This window comes from Bos indicus, chromosome 2 (assembly GCF_029378745.1).
Source record: "Bos indicus isolate NIAB-ARS_2022 breed Sahiwal x Tharparkar chromosome 2, NIAB-ARS_B.indTharparkar_mat_pri_1.0, whole genome shotgun sequence".
NCBI lineage: Eukaryota > Metazoa > Chordata > Mammalia > Artiodactyla > Bovidae > Bos > Bos indicus.
The window spans coordinates 96548481-96562059 of NC_091761.1; the positions used below are offsets into that span (position 1 = coordinate 96548481).

The 13579-nt window shown below is 38.5% G+C and overlaps 1 protein-coding gene across 12 annotated transcripts in view; it reads left to right on the top strand.

Moving 5' to 3' along the window:
• Positions 1-13579, top strand: part of PIKFYVE (phosphoinositide kinase, FYVE-type zinc finger containing) — an 84545-nt gene that overhangs the window by 40859 nt on the left and 30107 nt on the right. For 10 of the 12 annotated variants that reach the window (XM_070771058.1, XM_070771047.1, XM_070771052.1 and 7 more), the window contains 6 exons: positions 491-565; positions 3565-3672; positions 8375-8515; positions 9195-9321; positions 9547-10706; positions 12325-12425. In XM_070771058.1, the coding sequence (XP_070627159.1) occupies positions 491-565; positions 3565-3672; positions 8375-8515; positions 9195-9321; positions 9547-10706; positions 12325-12425 (1712 nt within the window). Of the gene's footprint in view, positions 1-490; positions 566-3564; positions 3673-5538; positions 5615-8374; positions 8516-9194; positions 9322-9546; positions 10707-12324; positions 12426-13579 lie in introns of those variants that run through there. The other 2 variants (XM_019976102.2, XM_070771081.1) reach the window with 2 other exon arrangements.

Below are 13579 nucleotides of genomic sequence, written 5' to 3' on the forward strand. Positions count from 1 at the left end.
GCTAAGTTGGGCTTGCAATGAGTAGGAAACCCGAACTTTCCTACTTCCTCTTCTTGATGTGTCATCTATAAGAAGGCCTCTTTTCACACACGGCTGTTACTATTCTGAGGAAAAGCAGTGGCTAATTGTTTTATTTAGAGAGTAGTCATGGCTGTTACTGTTCTGAGGAAAAGCAGTGGGTAATTGTTTTATTTAGAGAGTAGTGGAGTTTTGCCTATAATTTTTGCCTATGGTGTTTAATACTGGTTTTAATTGACATCTGGCATTAATTTGTTTGGTCAAATGGGTATTTTAGAGTACCAAATAGTATGTTAGAGAGTTGATGATTGTAGGAAGGTGCCATTAATTATTGGTTGAAAGGAAGAAATGCATCCTAGAACTTTTTCTTATTTGGTTACATAATAGTGAAAATAAAAAGTGGAAATAAATACTTAGAGAATTCATTTGACTGCATTCTAAAGATGTGTATTGAATTGTATTGTTTTCTTAGATCCCAGGTGGAAAGAAATTTGATTCTGTGGTTGTCAATGGATTTGTTTGCACCAAGAATATTGCACATAAAAAGGTAATGTGATTCAGTTCAACATTGAAGTTCAGCAAACTATGACTGTGTGCCAAGCCAACAAGCTGAGGATGCCCTCACCATGGAGGAAAAGGAGATTGGACAGGGAGGAGTGACTAGCAGTAAAATTTGGGGGTTCAGGGAGAGTCTCCCAGAGCTGATGATGACAGGGACTTGGACAGTGAGAACTCATCAGACGGAACAAGGCTTCCCAGTCAACAGGCTGAGAGGATGCTGGTGTCATTTCTCCCTTGACCCTACCACATCTCAGGGATAAAAGATTTTCTAACAGACCAGAATTCTTCCAGAGGCCTACCATTTTAAAACTGTTCTTCCTCATAGGGCTGAACACAGAATTATGACTGGAATTCTGTATCTTTCTCTGTACCTTCAGCTGTGAGGCCTCTTTCTAGCACCAGCACAGAGAGAAGGGTAAATAACCCCTTGTACTAAGGAAAGTCTGAGATCCTAAGGAGCCAGATAGGAACTGGCAGGAAATGAGGCTGGAGGAAGCAGATGAGGGCTTTGTCTCTCACTTTATTCTGAAGGCTGCTGGTTAGCAAATGTAATGTGTATCAGGACCTTTTTAAAAATGTAGATTCCTAAGCTCAAACCTTAGAAATTCTCATTTAGTAGTTTTAGGGGAGTGAGAATGGGGGGGTGGGTAGAGGAAGTGTGGGACTACTTTTTAATTAAATGAAATTTTATTTTAATGAAGTGTAGTTAATTAATAGTGTTGTGTTTCTGGTATACAGCAAAGTGATTCAGTTATAGGTATATGCATATATACATATTCTTTTTCACATTTTCCATTAAGTTTATTACAAGATATTGAATATAGTTCCCTGTGCAATACTGTAGGATCTTGTTGTTTATCTGTTTTATACACAGTGGCTGCCATTTCCAAACTCCTAATTTATCTCTGCCTCCCACACTGCACTTTCCTCTGTGGTAACTAACCATAAGTTTGTTTTCTGTGCCTGTGAATCTGTTTCTGTTTTAAAGAAGCTCATTTTTATCATATTTTAGATCCCACATATAAGTGAAATCAAGATACTTGTCTTTTACTTGCTTAGTATGATAATCTCCATCCTTATTGCTATAAATGTCATGATTTCATTCTTTTTTATGGCGGAGTAGTATTCCGTATTCCTGTTGGCACCCCACTCCAGTACTCTTGCCTGGAAAATCCCATGGATGGAGGAGCCTGGTAGGCTGCAGTCCATGGGGTTTCGAAGAGTTGGACACGACTGAGCGACTTCACTTTCACTTTTCACCTTCATGCATTGGAGAAGGAAATGGCAACCCACTCCAGTGTTCTTGCCTGGAGAATCCCAGGGACGGTGGAGCCTGGTGGGCTGCCGTCTATGGGATTGCACAGAGTTGGACATGACTGAAGCGACTTAGCAGCAGCAGCAGCAGTAGTATTCCTGTGTGTGTGTGTGTGTGTGTGTGTGTGTGTGTGTATTTACTACATCTTTATCCATTCATCTGTGGATGGACATTTAGGTGGCTTCTGTGTCTTGGCTGTTGTAAATAGTGCTTCTGTGAGCATTGGGGTGTGTGTATTTTTTTCAAATTGGAGTTTCTCTCTGGACGTCTGCCCAGGAGTGCAATTGCAGGATGATATGGTAGCTCTGTTTTTATTTTTTTAAGTAAACTCTGTACTGCTTTCCATAGTGGCTGCACCAATTTGCATTTGGGTGGGACTTTTTAATGGAGTCACTCTGGGTGTTTCCAGTGTTGTTTATTTGTTTACTGGTTCTCAGTTTTAGAGAAACCGATGATCTGTAACAGTGTTCTCAAACCTTGCTGCGCTTCAGAATCACTAAGAGAATGTGTTAAAAATAGAGACACCTGGCCTCATCTCTGGTACTACTGATTTGGTTGCAGTGAGAGCTCAGGCAAATTTCAAGGTTGAGCAACTGAATCGATAAACTACAGTCTGTTTTCACTCTTTTCTAAGCTGAGAATAATAATATATTTTTTATAAGATATTAAACTTCCTGAAAAGTATTAGTGACCATAGATAAATAAAATTATGTTTGAATTTGATATTATTTCATAGCAATGATCCATAGTCCATGTTTCTACATAGAGTCTTATTAAAACAGCACTGTACCCATCAAAGTAGTACTTTAAATCAGAGTAAATGATTGTTGAATTCAGAGGTAGGTATGTTGTGCTCATCTCCAGAATTAAAAACGGTTATGTGAGTGTGGTGGTCACATATGCGTGAATGACTGTCTGGCCCAATGACCATGTTTAGAGATAGTCTTTAATTTGTAGTTACTAAAAAAGCCCTGAATGTAGTTTCCCAGCTGATGAATCACTGTTTTCAGGCGCATTTACTAGTTTGAACCTATTAAGTTTGGTCAGATGGAAACTTGTGTTGCAGGAGGCAGGCTCCTCTGCCTGTGGCTTTAGTTGTGTGGTGAGGGTATATTGTTTGAGTCTCTACTTCTGGATGTGCTTTAAGATTTTCTGTTGTTAACTTGTTGTTTCCCAGTTTGTCTTGCGAATTTAAGACCGTTAGAAATTTATTCCATCAAAAATATGTTCAGCAGATGTTTTAATTCCTTTCTCCCTCCTCTACTTTTCTTGAATCTTAGAAAAGTTAAATTCTGCTTTTAGAATTGCTGGTCTCTGGGAGTTTATCAAGTAGCCTATTTTTTAAGTCCCTCTCCCTCCTACTGAGGGTGTGATATCTTTTCTTAAAAACATTAGAGATTTAAAAAAAGATAGTTAAGAGTATAGAAAATTGGGTGAAATAGCATTAGTGAAAAAGAAGCCAGTTTTTAAAGAACTTTGCATGGCTTTAATTATTTGCTTTGAAAAAAAATAAGAATAGCACAAAATAAATGAGAGTATTTTAATCTGAATATAACGAGAGAATCTATTTAAGGGGAATTATGACCAGTATGAACTTAGAGTTGTGATTAAAGGAGGTCTATAAATTGCAAACTTTCAAAGTTTTAGCAAACTGTTCATTTATATTTTAGATGAATTCTTCTATTAAAAACCCCAAAATTCTTCTGCTGAAGTGTTCCATTGAATATCTCTACAGAGAAGAAACCAAATTTACTTGCATTGATCCTATTGTGCTTCAGGTAAGAACTCCTTACTGAAACCATAATCTGGAGGAATGTTTGTATACTGAGATACTTGTCAACTCTTATGCTTTCTTCCAGCTGGTTAAATTTGATAGGCAAACTTCATTGCTCTTGTTTCATTAAAAAAATGTATTATAGAAGACATTCTTATGCATCATACTTTAGAAGCTTACCAAAGCCTTTGTCACTCTTTTTAGTGTTAATGGCAACATGTGACTTTTGGGGAGTAGTTGAAAAAAAGGTGAAAATCCAAATCCTGTTTTTTCTTCCCACTGGGGTCATGAACTTACATTAAGGATTTGTCTAACTTAATCAGGTTCCCAGTGGTAACACCTGTTTTTCAGGACAGACCGTTCTACTAAAACATGTTTCTAGAACACCAAGTGTCTTACATATAGTTAATAAAAGGGAGTGATGTCAGATGGAAGTTGTGTCCATTTCTGTGTGGTTTTTCTTAAGTGAGGAGGCCCAGAATAGCTTTAGTAGGATTATAGCCCTCAGCTGGAAGGAAGAACAGCCTTGGCTCAGTTCCTACACAGCCCTTTAGCTCCATTTTAAGAGATTAGAAATGAGCTCCTGCTGAAAGAGCCCTCTCCCCAGGGAGACCCAGCCCCTGGTCCTGGATGGCTTTTGGGCACTCATTGCTTGGAGCTCCATTTCCAGTTGTATTGTTGCAATTGATTTTGTACATTTAAAATTTCCCTTGAGGCCACCTCCAGCTAGGCTGAGCTGCTTGGCTGGGCTGTCCAAGTTCTCTGTCAAGGTACCACTTATTATTCTTATTAGTGCTCTTGATATGAAGTTGCATAGGTTGTCTGCCCCAACTTCTTTTCTCCCATAAATGCTATTAATTAATTTGCAGTTGTTCAGAATGGGAGGTTTTCAGAAATGTGTTTTTCCTATTATAGCAGAAACACTTAATATTTGGTTCCAGAAACATTTAGGAAAAGCATTACTTGGAAATTCATGAACACATTTTTGCAAGTGATAGGAGTAGTCACTTTTTAGAAAAAAATTAATTTATCTGGCTGTGCTGGGTCTTGGTTGCTGCATGGACTTTTCTGTAGTTGTGGTGAGTGGGGGCGACTCTCTAGGTATGGTGCACAGGCTTCTCATTGTGGCAGCTTCTCTTGTGGAGCACGGACTCTAGGTTTCGTAGCTTTAGTAATTGCAGCTCTTGGGCTCTATAGCACAGCCTCAGTAGTTGTGGCGCACAGGCTTAGTTGCTCCAAGGCATGTGGGATCTTCCCGGACCTGGGATGGAACTCATGTCTCTTGCATTGGTAGGCGGATTCTTTACCACTGAGCCACCAGGGAAACTTTTGTTCTCAATTCATAGACACAGAAAAAATTTAACTGTGGAGAAAGGCACCATGCTCTGTTGCTTAATGAACTCTGTTAACTGGGACTGTTTCCTGTTCGGAATTCAGCTAGGTATCAGTAAAAATGAGGGGTTTCAACCAGATTTATGCCATTCCTTCTAGCTCTGATTTACTATGACTTTTCAGTGAGAACTGAAATAAGGAATCAGAAGAAACCCAGTTATGGTTTGTGGTAAATAGAGTTACTTTGATGCTGGGAATTTTCGTGATCTCACCGGTGTCAGTGGAAGACTTACAGACTTAAATCACAACCACATGGTTTGCAAGATGCATCCTGATTGCAGAGATGTTAAAATGTGTAAAATTGTTTTTAGTTACCAAAAAGTTGTCCTTATATTTATCCACTGTAACTCCCCTTTTATGACCAGGTTAATAGACTGAAGTCTTCATGTTGGACACATATGCTCTGGGCAAATGTATATTAATAAACATGATTTAATTAATATAACTTGTTAATTGTAACTTGTATAATTATATTAAGATGATGCTGTTAAAGTGCTGCACTCAATATGCTGACAAATTTGGATAACTCAGCAGTGGCCACTGGACTGGAGAAGGTCAGTTTCATTCTAATCCCAAAGAAGGGCAATGCCAAAGAACGTTCAAACTACTGCACAATTGGATGTCTGAGTAAATCCGTAATCTGAAAAGAAGCTTTAAGATAGGAGAAGATGTTTAATGCCAGGCTGGATGAAGCACAACCTGGAATCAAGATTGTGGGGAGAAATATCAATAACTTCAGATATGCAGATGGCACCACTCTTAGGGCAGAAAGCAAAGAGGAACTAAAGAGCCTTTTGATGAAAGTGAAAGAGGAGAGTGAAAAAGCTGGCTTAAAACTCAACATTCAAAGAGCTAAGATCATGGCATCCAGTCCCGTCAGTTTATGGCAAATAGATGGGGAAACAATGGAACAGTGACAACCAGTGACTTTATTTTTGCTCCAGGATTACTGCAGACAGTGACTACAGCCATGAAATTAAGACGCTTGCTCCAGACCTAGACAGCATATTAAAAAGCAGAGACCTCACTATGCCGACAAAGGTCCTTATTCTCGAAGCTGTGGTTTTTCCAGTAGTCATGTACTGATGTGAAAGTTAGACCATAAAGAAGGCTGAGCACTGAAGAACTGATGCTTTTCAACTGTGGTGTTGGAGAAGACTCTTGAGAGTCCCTTAGACAGCAAGGAAATCAAACCAGTCAATCCTCAAGGAAATCAGTCCTGAATATTCATTGGAAAGACTGATGCTGAATCTGAAACTCCAATACTTTGGCCACCTCATGCGAAGAACTGACTCATTTGAAAATACCCTGATGCTGGGAAAGATTGGAGGCGGGAGGAGAAGGGGATGACAGAGGATGAGATGGTTGGATGGCATCACTGACTCAGTGGATGTGAGTTAGAGCAAACTTCGGGAGATAGTGAAGGATAGGGAAGCCTGGCGTGCTGCAGTTCACGGGGTCTCAAAAAGTCGGATACGATTGAGCAACTGAATAACAGCAACAAAGCATCTTGTTCATCAGTGCTTCAGAACATAGTTTATTATATCTTTAAGTCCTGACCTATTCAGGTTTTTAGTTTGAATTGATAGAAATGTCAGTTGATTTAACACCCCCACCCCTGCCCTTTGCTTGGAATGGGGGAACTCATCGTGGCATGACCAGTCAAAGAGGAAGCTGAAAGGTAGCTAGTAAAAAAGGAGAGTGAGAAAAAAAGGGCAAGGATAAAATTAGGCTGGGCATCATACTGTCTTCACAAGGTCTGCCCCAGAGGTCTGTTGTTCTACCCCTGCTCCATTCTGTCTTCCTGGCCTGCCTCCTGATACTTGTTCCTTGCTGAGCCTGGTCCAAGCCCCAATTTTAGCAAGATGTTTCATGTACAATCATAATAGTTGACTGGAGCTGGAACTGTGAGGAAATGTATTTGCTATCCCTATATTGGAGGCCAGAAACTTAAAAAAAAAAATGAATTTTAGTTCTTCTTTATTGAAGCTGCACAAATAAAATAATCTAAGATGTCATTAAATTGCAATTTAATAAGCAGAGTAGGAAATTAACACATTTCAGGGAAAAAAATTTCATTTTGTTGGGACTTTCCTGGTGGTCCAGTGGTCGAGAATCCGCCTGCCATTGCGGGTCTGGAAGATTACACATGCTGCAGAGCAGCTCAGCTCATTGGCCACAGCTACTGAGCCTGCACTCTAGAGCCCATGTAACACAACTGCCGAAGCCCGCGCGCCCTAGAGCCTTTTGCTGTGCAACAAGACAAACCACTGCAATGAGAAGCCCCATGGACTGCAACTAGAGTAGCCCCCACAACTACAGAAAGCCCTTGTGCAGCAACCAAAAATAAGTAAATAAAAATTAAGAAAATTTTAAAATGGGAAAAAAAAAATCTTTTTGTTAATGGAGAATTTGAGAATGTCCACTTTCTATCAGTAAGACAGAGAAAGGTGAAAAGAAATACAACAGGGCAAGTTCATTGTAGGGAATAGGCTCATCCATTGCTGGCGGCTCTGACCACGAATACAGAATTGACTCAGAAAACACTGGGCATTTGGAGCAGAAGTGACAGGTGTGTCCCCACCTTCCATTGTCTCCTGAGTCCAGAGATTTTATAAAGCCATTAACTAATTATATTTTTTAAACTCTAGTTGTTATTTACAACATTCATTTGCTTTGAGAGTAAGCCTTTGTCATGAAATTGTATTAAACATTGTTTTAATTTGTAACTACCACTGTTCTAAGTAGAATATTATCTGTTGGGAGATAGAAATTAGGAAGTAGTTGAAATAGTATCTGTTAGTTATTTATTCAAATACCTTGAAAGAAGAGATATTCTGGTTAGTTTCAGAATGTAAAAGGGGAAATCCATAATTATATTAAAAATACTTAGTTGCTTTCATTTGGGAAGCTGTGAGAATTTTTTGATTTTTTAAGCTTCAAGAGCTAGCTAATTGGATTCTTGGCTTTTATTACAAGTTATTAAGAACTCAAAGTCCTTCAAAGAAAAATTAGTGAGTTGGAGAATAAAGTTTCTCCTGAAACTCTTTCTAGCATAGTATTCTTGGTTGTATTTGAATTAATTTGCTTACACAGTGGTAAGTGATATTTAGCCAATTTTTACCTGAGATTGAGGACCTGAAAAATGAGTTAACACGTCAGTACAATGTTTACTTAGTAGGAAACTTCTATTAGTAGTGGTTTGTGAATGAAGAAAACTTAGTTTGATGTTACTAGTCACACTGCCCTAGTATTTTTACTTATCTAGATCTTGATTTGTACCACATACAATGTTTTTTATTTATCTTACTTAGGAAAGGGAATTCCTAAAGAATTATGTTCAGCGAATAGTTGATGTTCGACCCACACTGGTTCTGGTTGAGAAAACGGTATCTCGAATTGCACAGGATATGTTGCTGGAACATGGCATTACTTTGGTCATTAATGTAAAATCAGTGAGTGTTCTTATTTTTCTGTTATTTATAAAAATGACAGCTTGTAAATTTATATGCATGTGTGGTAGATATACAGTGTTCTTTGATTGTTTATTTCTTAGCTGTGCTATATATATTGAAAGCACAGGCACGGCAGCGCTGTCCTTATTTAAGACTGGAGGATCTCAGGCTCGAAGAAAGTATAATTAATGTAGCACTCATACATAATGAGTTATTAAGTGTCTACCAAACCATAGATGTAGTTGACATTAGTTATTAAGTAGTCTTTGTGGAGGCGTCATTTTGTTTGGGAAATCGTACAAAGCAGAAAATTTTCTCTCCCTTGAAAAATTACCTTCTTTAGTATAGAGGTCAGTTGTGGAAATTCCCCACCCACCACCCCTGAATCAGTGTCTTGTGCCAGTGAATAATGCTTAAATATCTTGATGTTATTAATGTGAGTATGGTTTATTTTAGTAAGCACATATTGATTGCTAAGTGTAGACTTATCTAGAATCAGTAAAAGTCATATAATTACTAAAATCAAGGAAATTCATCTTGAAAGAAAATAGGGCATTTTCTATTTTCTATTTTTTTTTGGTGAGGGCATTTTCAAATGTTTCTATTATTTTTCCATATAAAATGTACTAAAATTTTATTCTTCTTTAATTTTGTAATATGATGTTGTTCTGTGTTCTAGCAAGTTTTGGAACGAGTTAGCCGGATGACCCAAGGTGATTTGGTGATGTCAATGGACCAGCTGCTTACCAAACCCCACCTGGGCACCTGTCACAAATTTTACATGCAGATGTTTCAGTTGCCTAATGGTGAGTGACCTTTAGTGTAGATTTACCTGAAAGGGGGGACCTGAGGAAATGAAACTCATGAGAACGACGATGTTGATATATTAATAGTAGGAAATGGCTATTAGCATACAAAGTAGTCTTACTTAAGAGTTTTTGTCTGGTAGACATTAAAATAATGAACTAATTCTGTCTGGACTTCTGGATTGCCACCTAAACCTTTTTAACCTTGTGTTTGTTTATTTGTAGAACAAACCAAGACACTGATGTTTTTTGAAGGCTGTCCACAGCACCTGGGCTGTACAATCAAGCTTAGAGGAGGCTCTGATTATGAGCTGGCTCGAGTTAAGGAGATCTTAATATTTATGATCTGTGTAGCTTATCATTCTCAACTAGAAATCTCCTTCCTTATGGATGAATTTGCTATGCCTCCTACATTAACGCAAAACCCTTCCTTCCATTCTCTGATTGAAGGACAGGAAGATGAAGGGGCTTCACAGGAGCCATTCAGCGGAAGTCCCCTCCCCCGGGAGCCTGACTTCCCCCCAGACTTTCTGCCTTCTGATGATGGCAGTTTGCTAGAAACAAGGATTCTGTTTGAGAAGGGTGACCAGGAAAATAAGAGTGTGTCACAGGATGTTGCCTCTTTGAAGCCTCAAGAGCATGCCCCAGCAGCTTGCCCGATGGGTGCCCCCTGTGCTCTCTTTCCATCAGTACCAGAGTCATTGCTTCCGCTCCATGTGGATGACCAACAGGATGCCATAGGCAGTGAGCAGCCAGAGGCTTTGCAGCAAACAGAGGAGCTTCCAGATCCCACAAGCCAGATGAGAGCCTTTAGAGACCCTCTGCAGGATGACACTGGCCTGTATGTTACCGAGGAAGTTACCTCTTCTGAAGATAAACGGAAGACTGATTCTTTGACCTTTAAGCAAGAGTTGAAAGATGTGATCCTCTGTATCTCGCCAGTCATCACATTCCGGGAGCCCTTCCTTTTAACTGACAAGGGCATGAGATGCTCTACCCGAGATTATTTTGCGGAACAGGTTTACTGGTCTCCTCTCCTCAATAAGGAGTTCAAGGAAATGGAGAGCAGGCGAAAGAAACAGATGCTTAGGGATCTCTCTGGCCTTCAGGGCATGAATGGAAGTGTTCAGGCCAAGTCCATTCAAGTCCTGCCCTCACATGAGCTCGTGAGCACCAGAATTGCTGAGCACCTGGGGGACAGCCAGAGCTTGGGGAGAATGCTAGCCGATTATCGGGCCAGAGGAGGAAGAATCCAGCAAAAAAACTCAGACCCTTTTGCTTACTCAAAGGAGGCGTCAAGCACCTCAAGTGGAAAATCAGGAAGCAGAACTGAAGGTGATGAAGAAAAAGGGTTGATTACAAGTGATGCAGTGTGGTCGACAAAGGTGAGCAAGACTGCCTTTGTGCTTGTGTACATTTAAGATGGGTGGAAAATCTCTGCTGTGGCAAGGTAAAAAAGTCAAATATGACAGCTTGCATGCAGATTTATTAAATATTTCATCTGTGCTTTTTTTTTTTTTTTGGTCTCTTTTGTCTTAACGTGTTGCTTTAAAATGTAAGAAATAGGAGTGTAATGTGATGAAACTAGATTTGAAGGTTTCAGGCTAAGCTCACAGCAAACTCGGAAGAACTGTGAGGTAGGGGGCAGTGTGGAGCTGCTTAAAATTTCTGACATGATGACTTGGGTGTAATGTGATGTGTCTTTGATCCTTTTAATGGTAGCCAGTGGGAGAGTAGAGTTGGAAGCTTATTATAGGAAATGGATGTGTTTTTTTTCCTTATTATAGGAAACTATAGGTGATAAAACTCATGAACAAATCCATCTTTTGAGGAGAAAATATAGTTGTTTAATAAAACAAATAGATGTTCACTTTTACAAGTCTGCTGCTGCTGCTGCTGCTAAGTTGCTTCAGTCGCGTCTGACTCTGTGCGACCCCATAGATGAGTCTAGGAAGGATTGAATAATGATAGTATATTGTTTTTAATACATAAAACTGGAAAAAAGGAATGTGATAAGAGCCATGGTTAATGAAGTTTGGAAAAATGCTTACAATAAACTTAATATAAATATATGTTTTATACATTTATGTAAACTTATTAAAAGTGATTTGGGGGTCTTTTAAATTTACATGAGCACATATATATTTTTGATTCATGATTTCTATCTTTTATAACTCATTCCTTGTACATTATCTATAAAACACAGATAAGTAAGCATTTTGTGTAAGGATGCTTACATTTTATTGTAATGTACGTACAAGGATATTTACTGAAGCGGTTATTTCTGACTGTTTGCTGTTAAAAGGATGAGTTGGATCTCATTGAATGACCCAGAGAGAGCCCATGACATATTTTCTTGTGTTAAAAAGCAGATTGTGTTTTAATATATGTAGCATCATCCCATTTTTATAAAAAAACAGAATCACCTATGTATACTTCTGTGGGTGTTTATGTTTATATATGTATGAGCTAGTGCAAATACATGATTTTTAACCACACAGTCAAATTTATCAGTTTAGGAGGTGGGGCAGCTTCAGAGGAGGAGAGGCTTTATGTACTTTGGGGACTTTTGCATCTTCCTCTGAGCTGTTTAAATTTTTACAGAGACAGATGTTACCTTTGTAATGATCAAAAGCAGGTATAAAATACAAATAAATACCTTAGAATTTAGATTTTTGGGTGTCTCAGGTTGAGATTATATCCAGCTATCAATTCAGACTGTTTCATATTTAAATAACTACTCCCCAAATAATTTAATGTAGTTTTGTACATATAAAGAGTAAGAAAATAAGTTTAGACATGCTTGCATTTTTAAACCTTTTGGATTGTTTTAACTTAAAAATTAACTGCTCTTCTTCCTTATATTTAGTTCCCTGTAGTTTTCAGTCTTCACTGGAACCCCTGTAGTGCTGATAGAGGCTTTACAAACCTAGTGGAGTGTATTGGATGTTGGAGGCAGGCGTTGGAGTTGGAGTGCTCACCCAGATGTTCCTTCCCTTCCAGGTGGACTGTCTGAACCCTGTCAACCACCAGAGGCTGTGTGTGCTCTTCAGCAGCTCTTCTGCCCAGTCCAGCAACGCTCCCAGTGCCTGTGTCAGTCCTTGGTAGGACTCCTTCCCTCCTTTGCATGTTGCACTTAAGAACAGAATTCCAGCAACTGTGAAAAAAATTCAGCCATTAGGCTGTGTAGGTACACGGCAAGCTGCTGGTCATATGTGAATTGATGGAACTTTTAACTTGTAAATTAAATTATGAAATTTGGATTTGTTCATGGGTAGAAGTAAATAAAAATATGTTAAGAGTGAAGAGGGATGCAGGAACAGTTTGTAATTATAAAAAAGTTAAAGTTGTTACATAAAAGCTAGTTTTAAGCACTTTGATAACATGCACAAATCAGGCAGGTTTTCTTTGGGCATTGTTTTCATAAAAGTCAGTTTTTTGCCTTAAGTTTTATTCTAAAACTTAATTCTAAGTAGATTGATAGAAACACATTTTATAATGTTATAATTTATTTCCAATGATAGTCACAAAGTCTAGTTATTATACAGTTTACCTCTGGTCTTAAGTACTATAGAACATAACTGCTTGTTTTTGGAGTACTTGCCACAAAAAGAATGTCTTCCATATTTTAATTTTTGACACCAGAAACACTCATTTTTACCAGTGAGATCAGGGAGTCTTCTACATCGGTGTTGCTCATCAGGCTGACTTGGGTCTGGTTGAGCCCATGGGAATTTTCTCTGGGAATTTAGGTCGAGTTTGAATAAGATGTCAGTTTCAAAAGGGTATGTGTAGCTGAACTCTCTTATTTAGGTATAAAGTTGGATATAAATTTAGGAACTGGCTCTCCTGGAAGAATATGAGCTGCTGTTCTTCGTGCTTAGTAATGGTATAGACTGGAGAGCAGAGACAGGAGTCCCATTTTATATTGATGGAGTTTAAAGCTTTGTAAAGGAAACTTGTACTTCTTCCTAATGCAAATCAGACTTACCCATTTAATGTTATTGTTTATGTATCTTGATTAAATAGTTTCATAAGATACTAATGGACTGGGAATGGATATGATGCTGTAATATGGTAGTCCAAACCTATTATATCAGATAAGGTAAAACCTGTTCTGTAACAACAAAAGAATATTACCTGTTTTGTTGGTAATAATACTGAATTATAAGTACATCTAACAGATAGCAATTTGGGGTCTGATGAAAATGTCTTTGCTGGGTTGTAATTCTAATGATATGTTTCTAAGAAATGATCT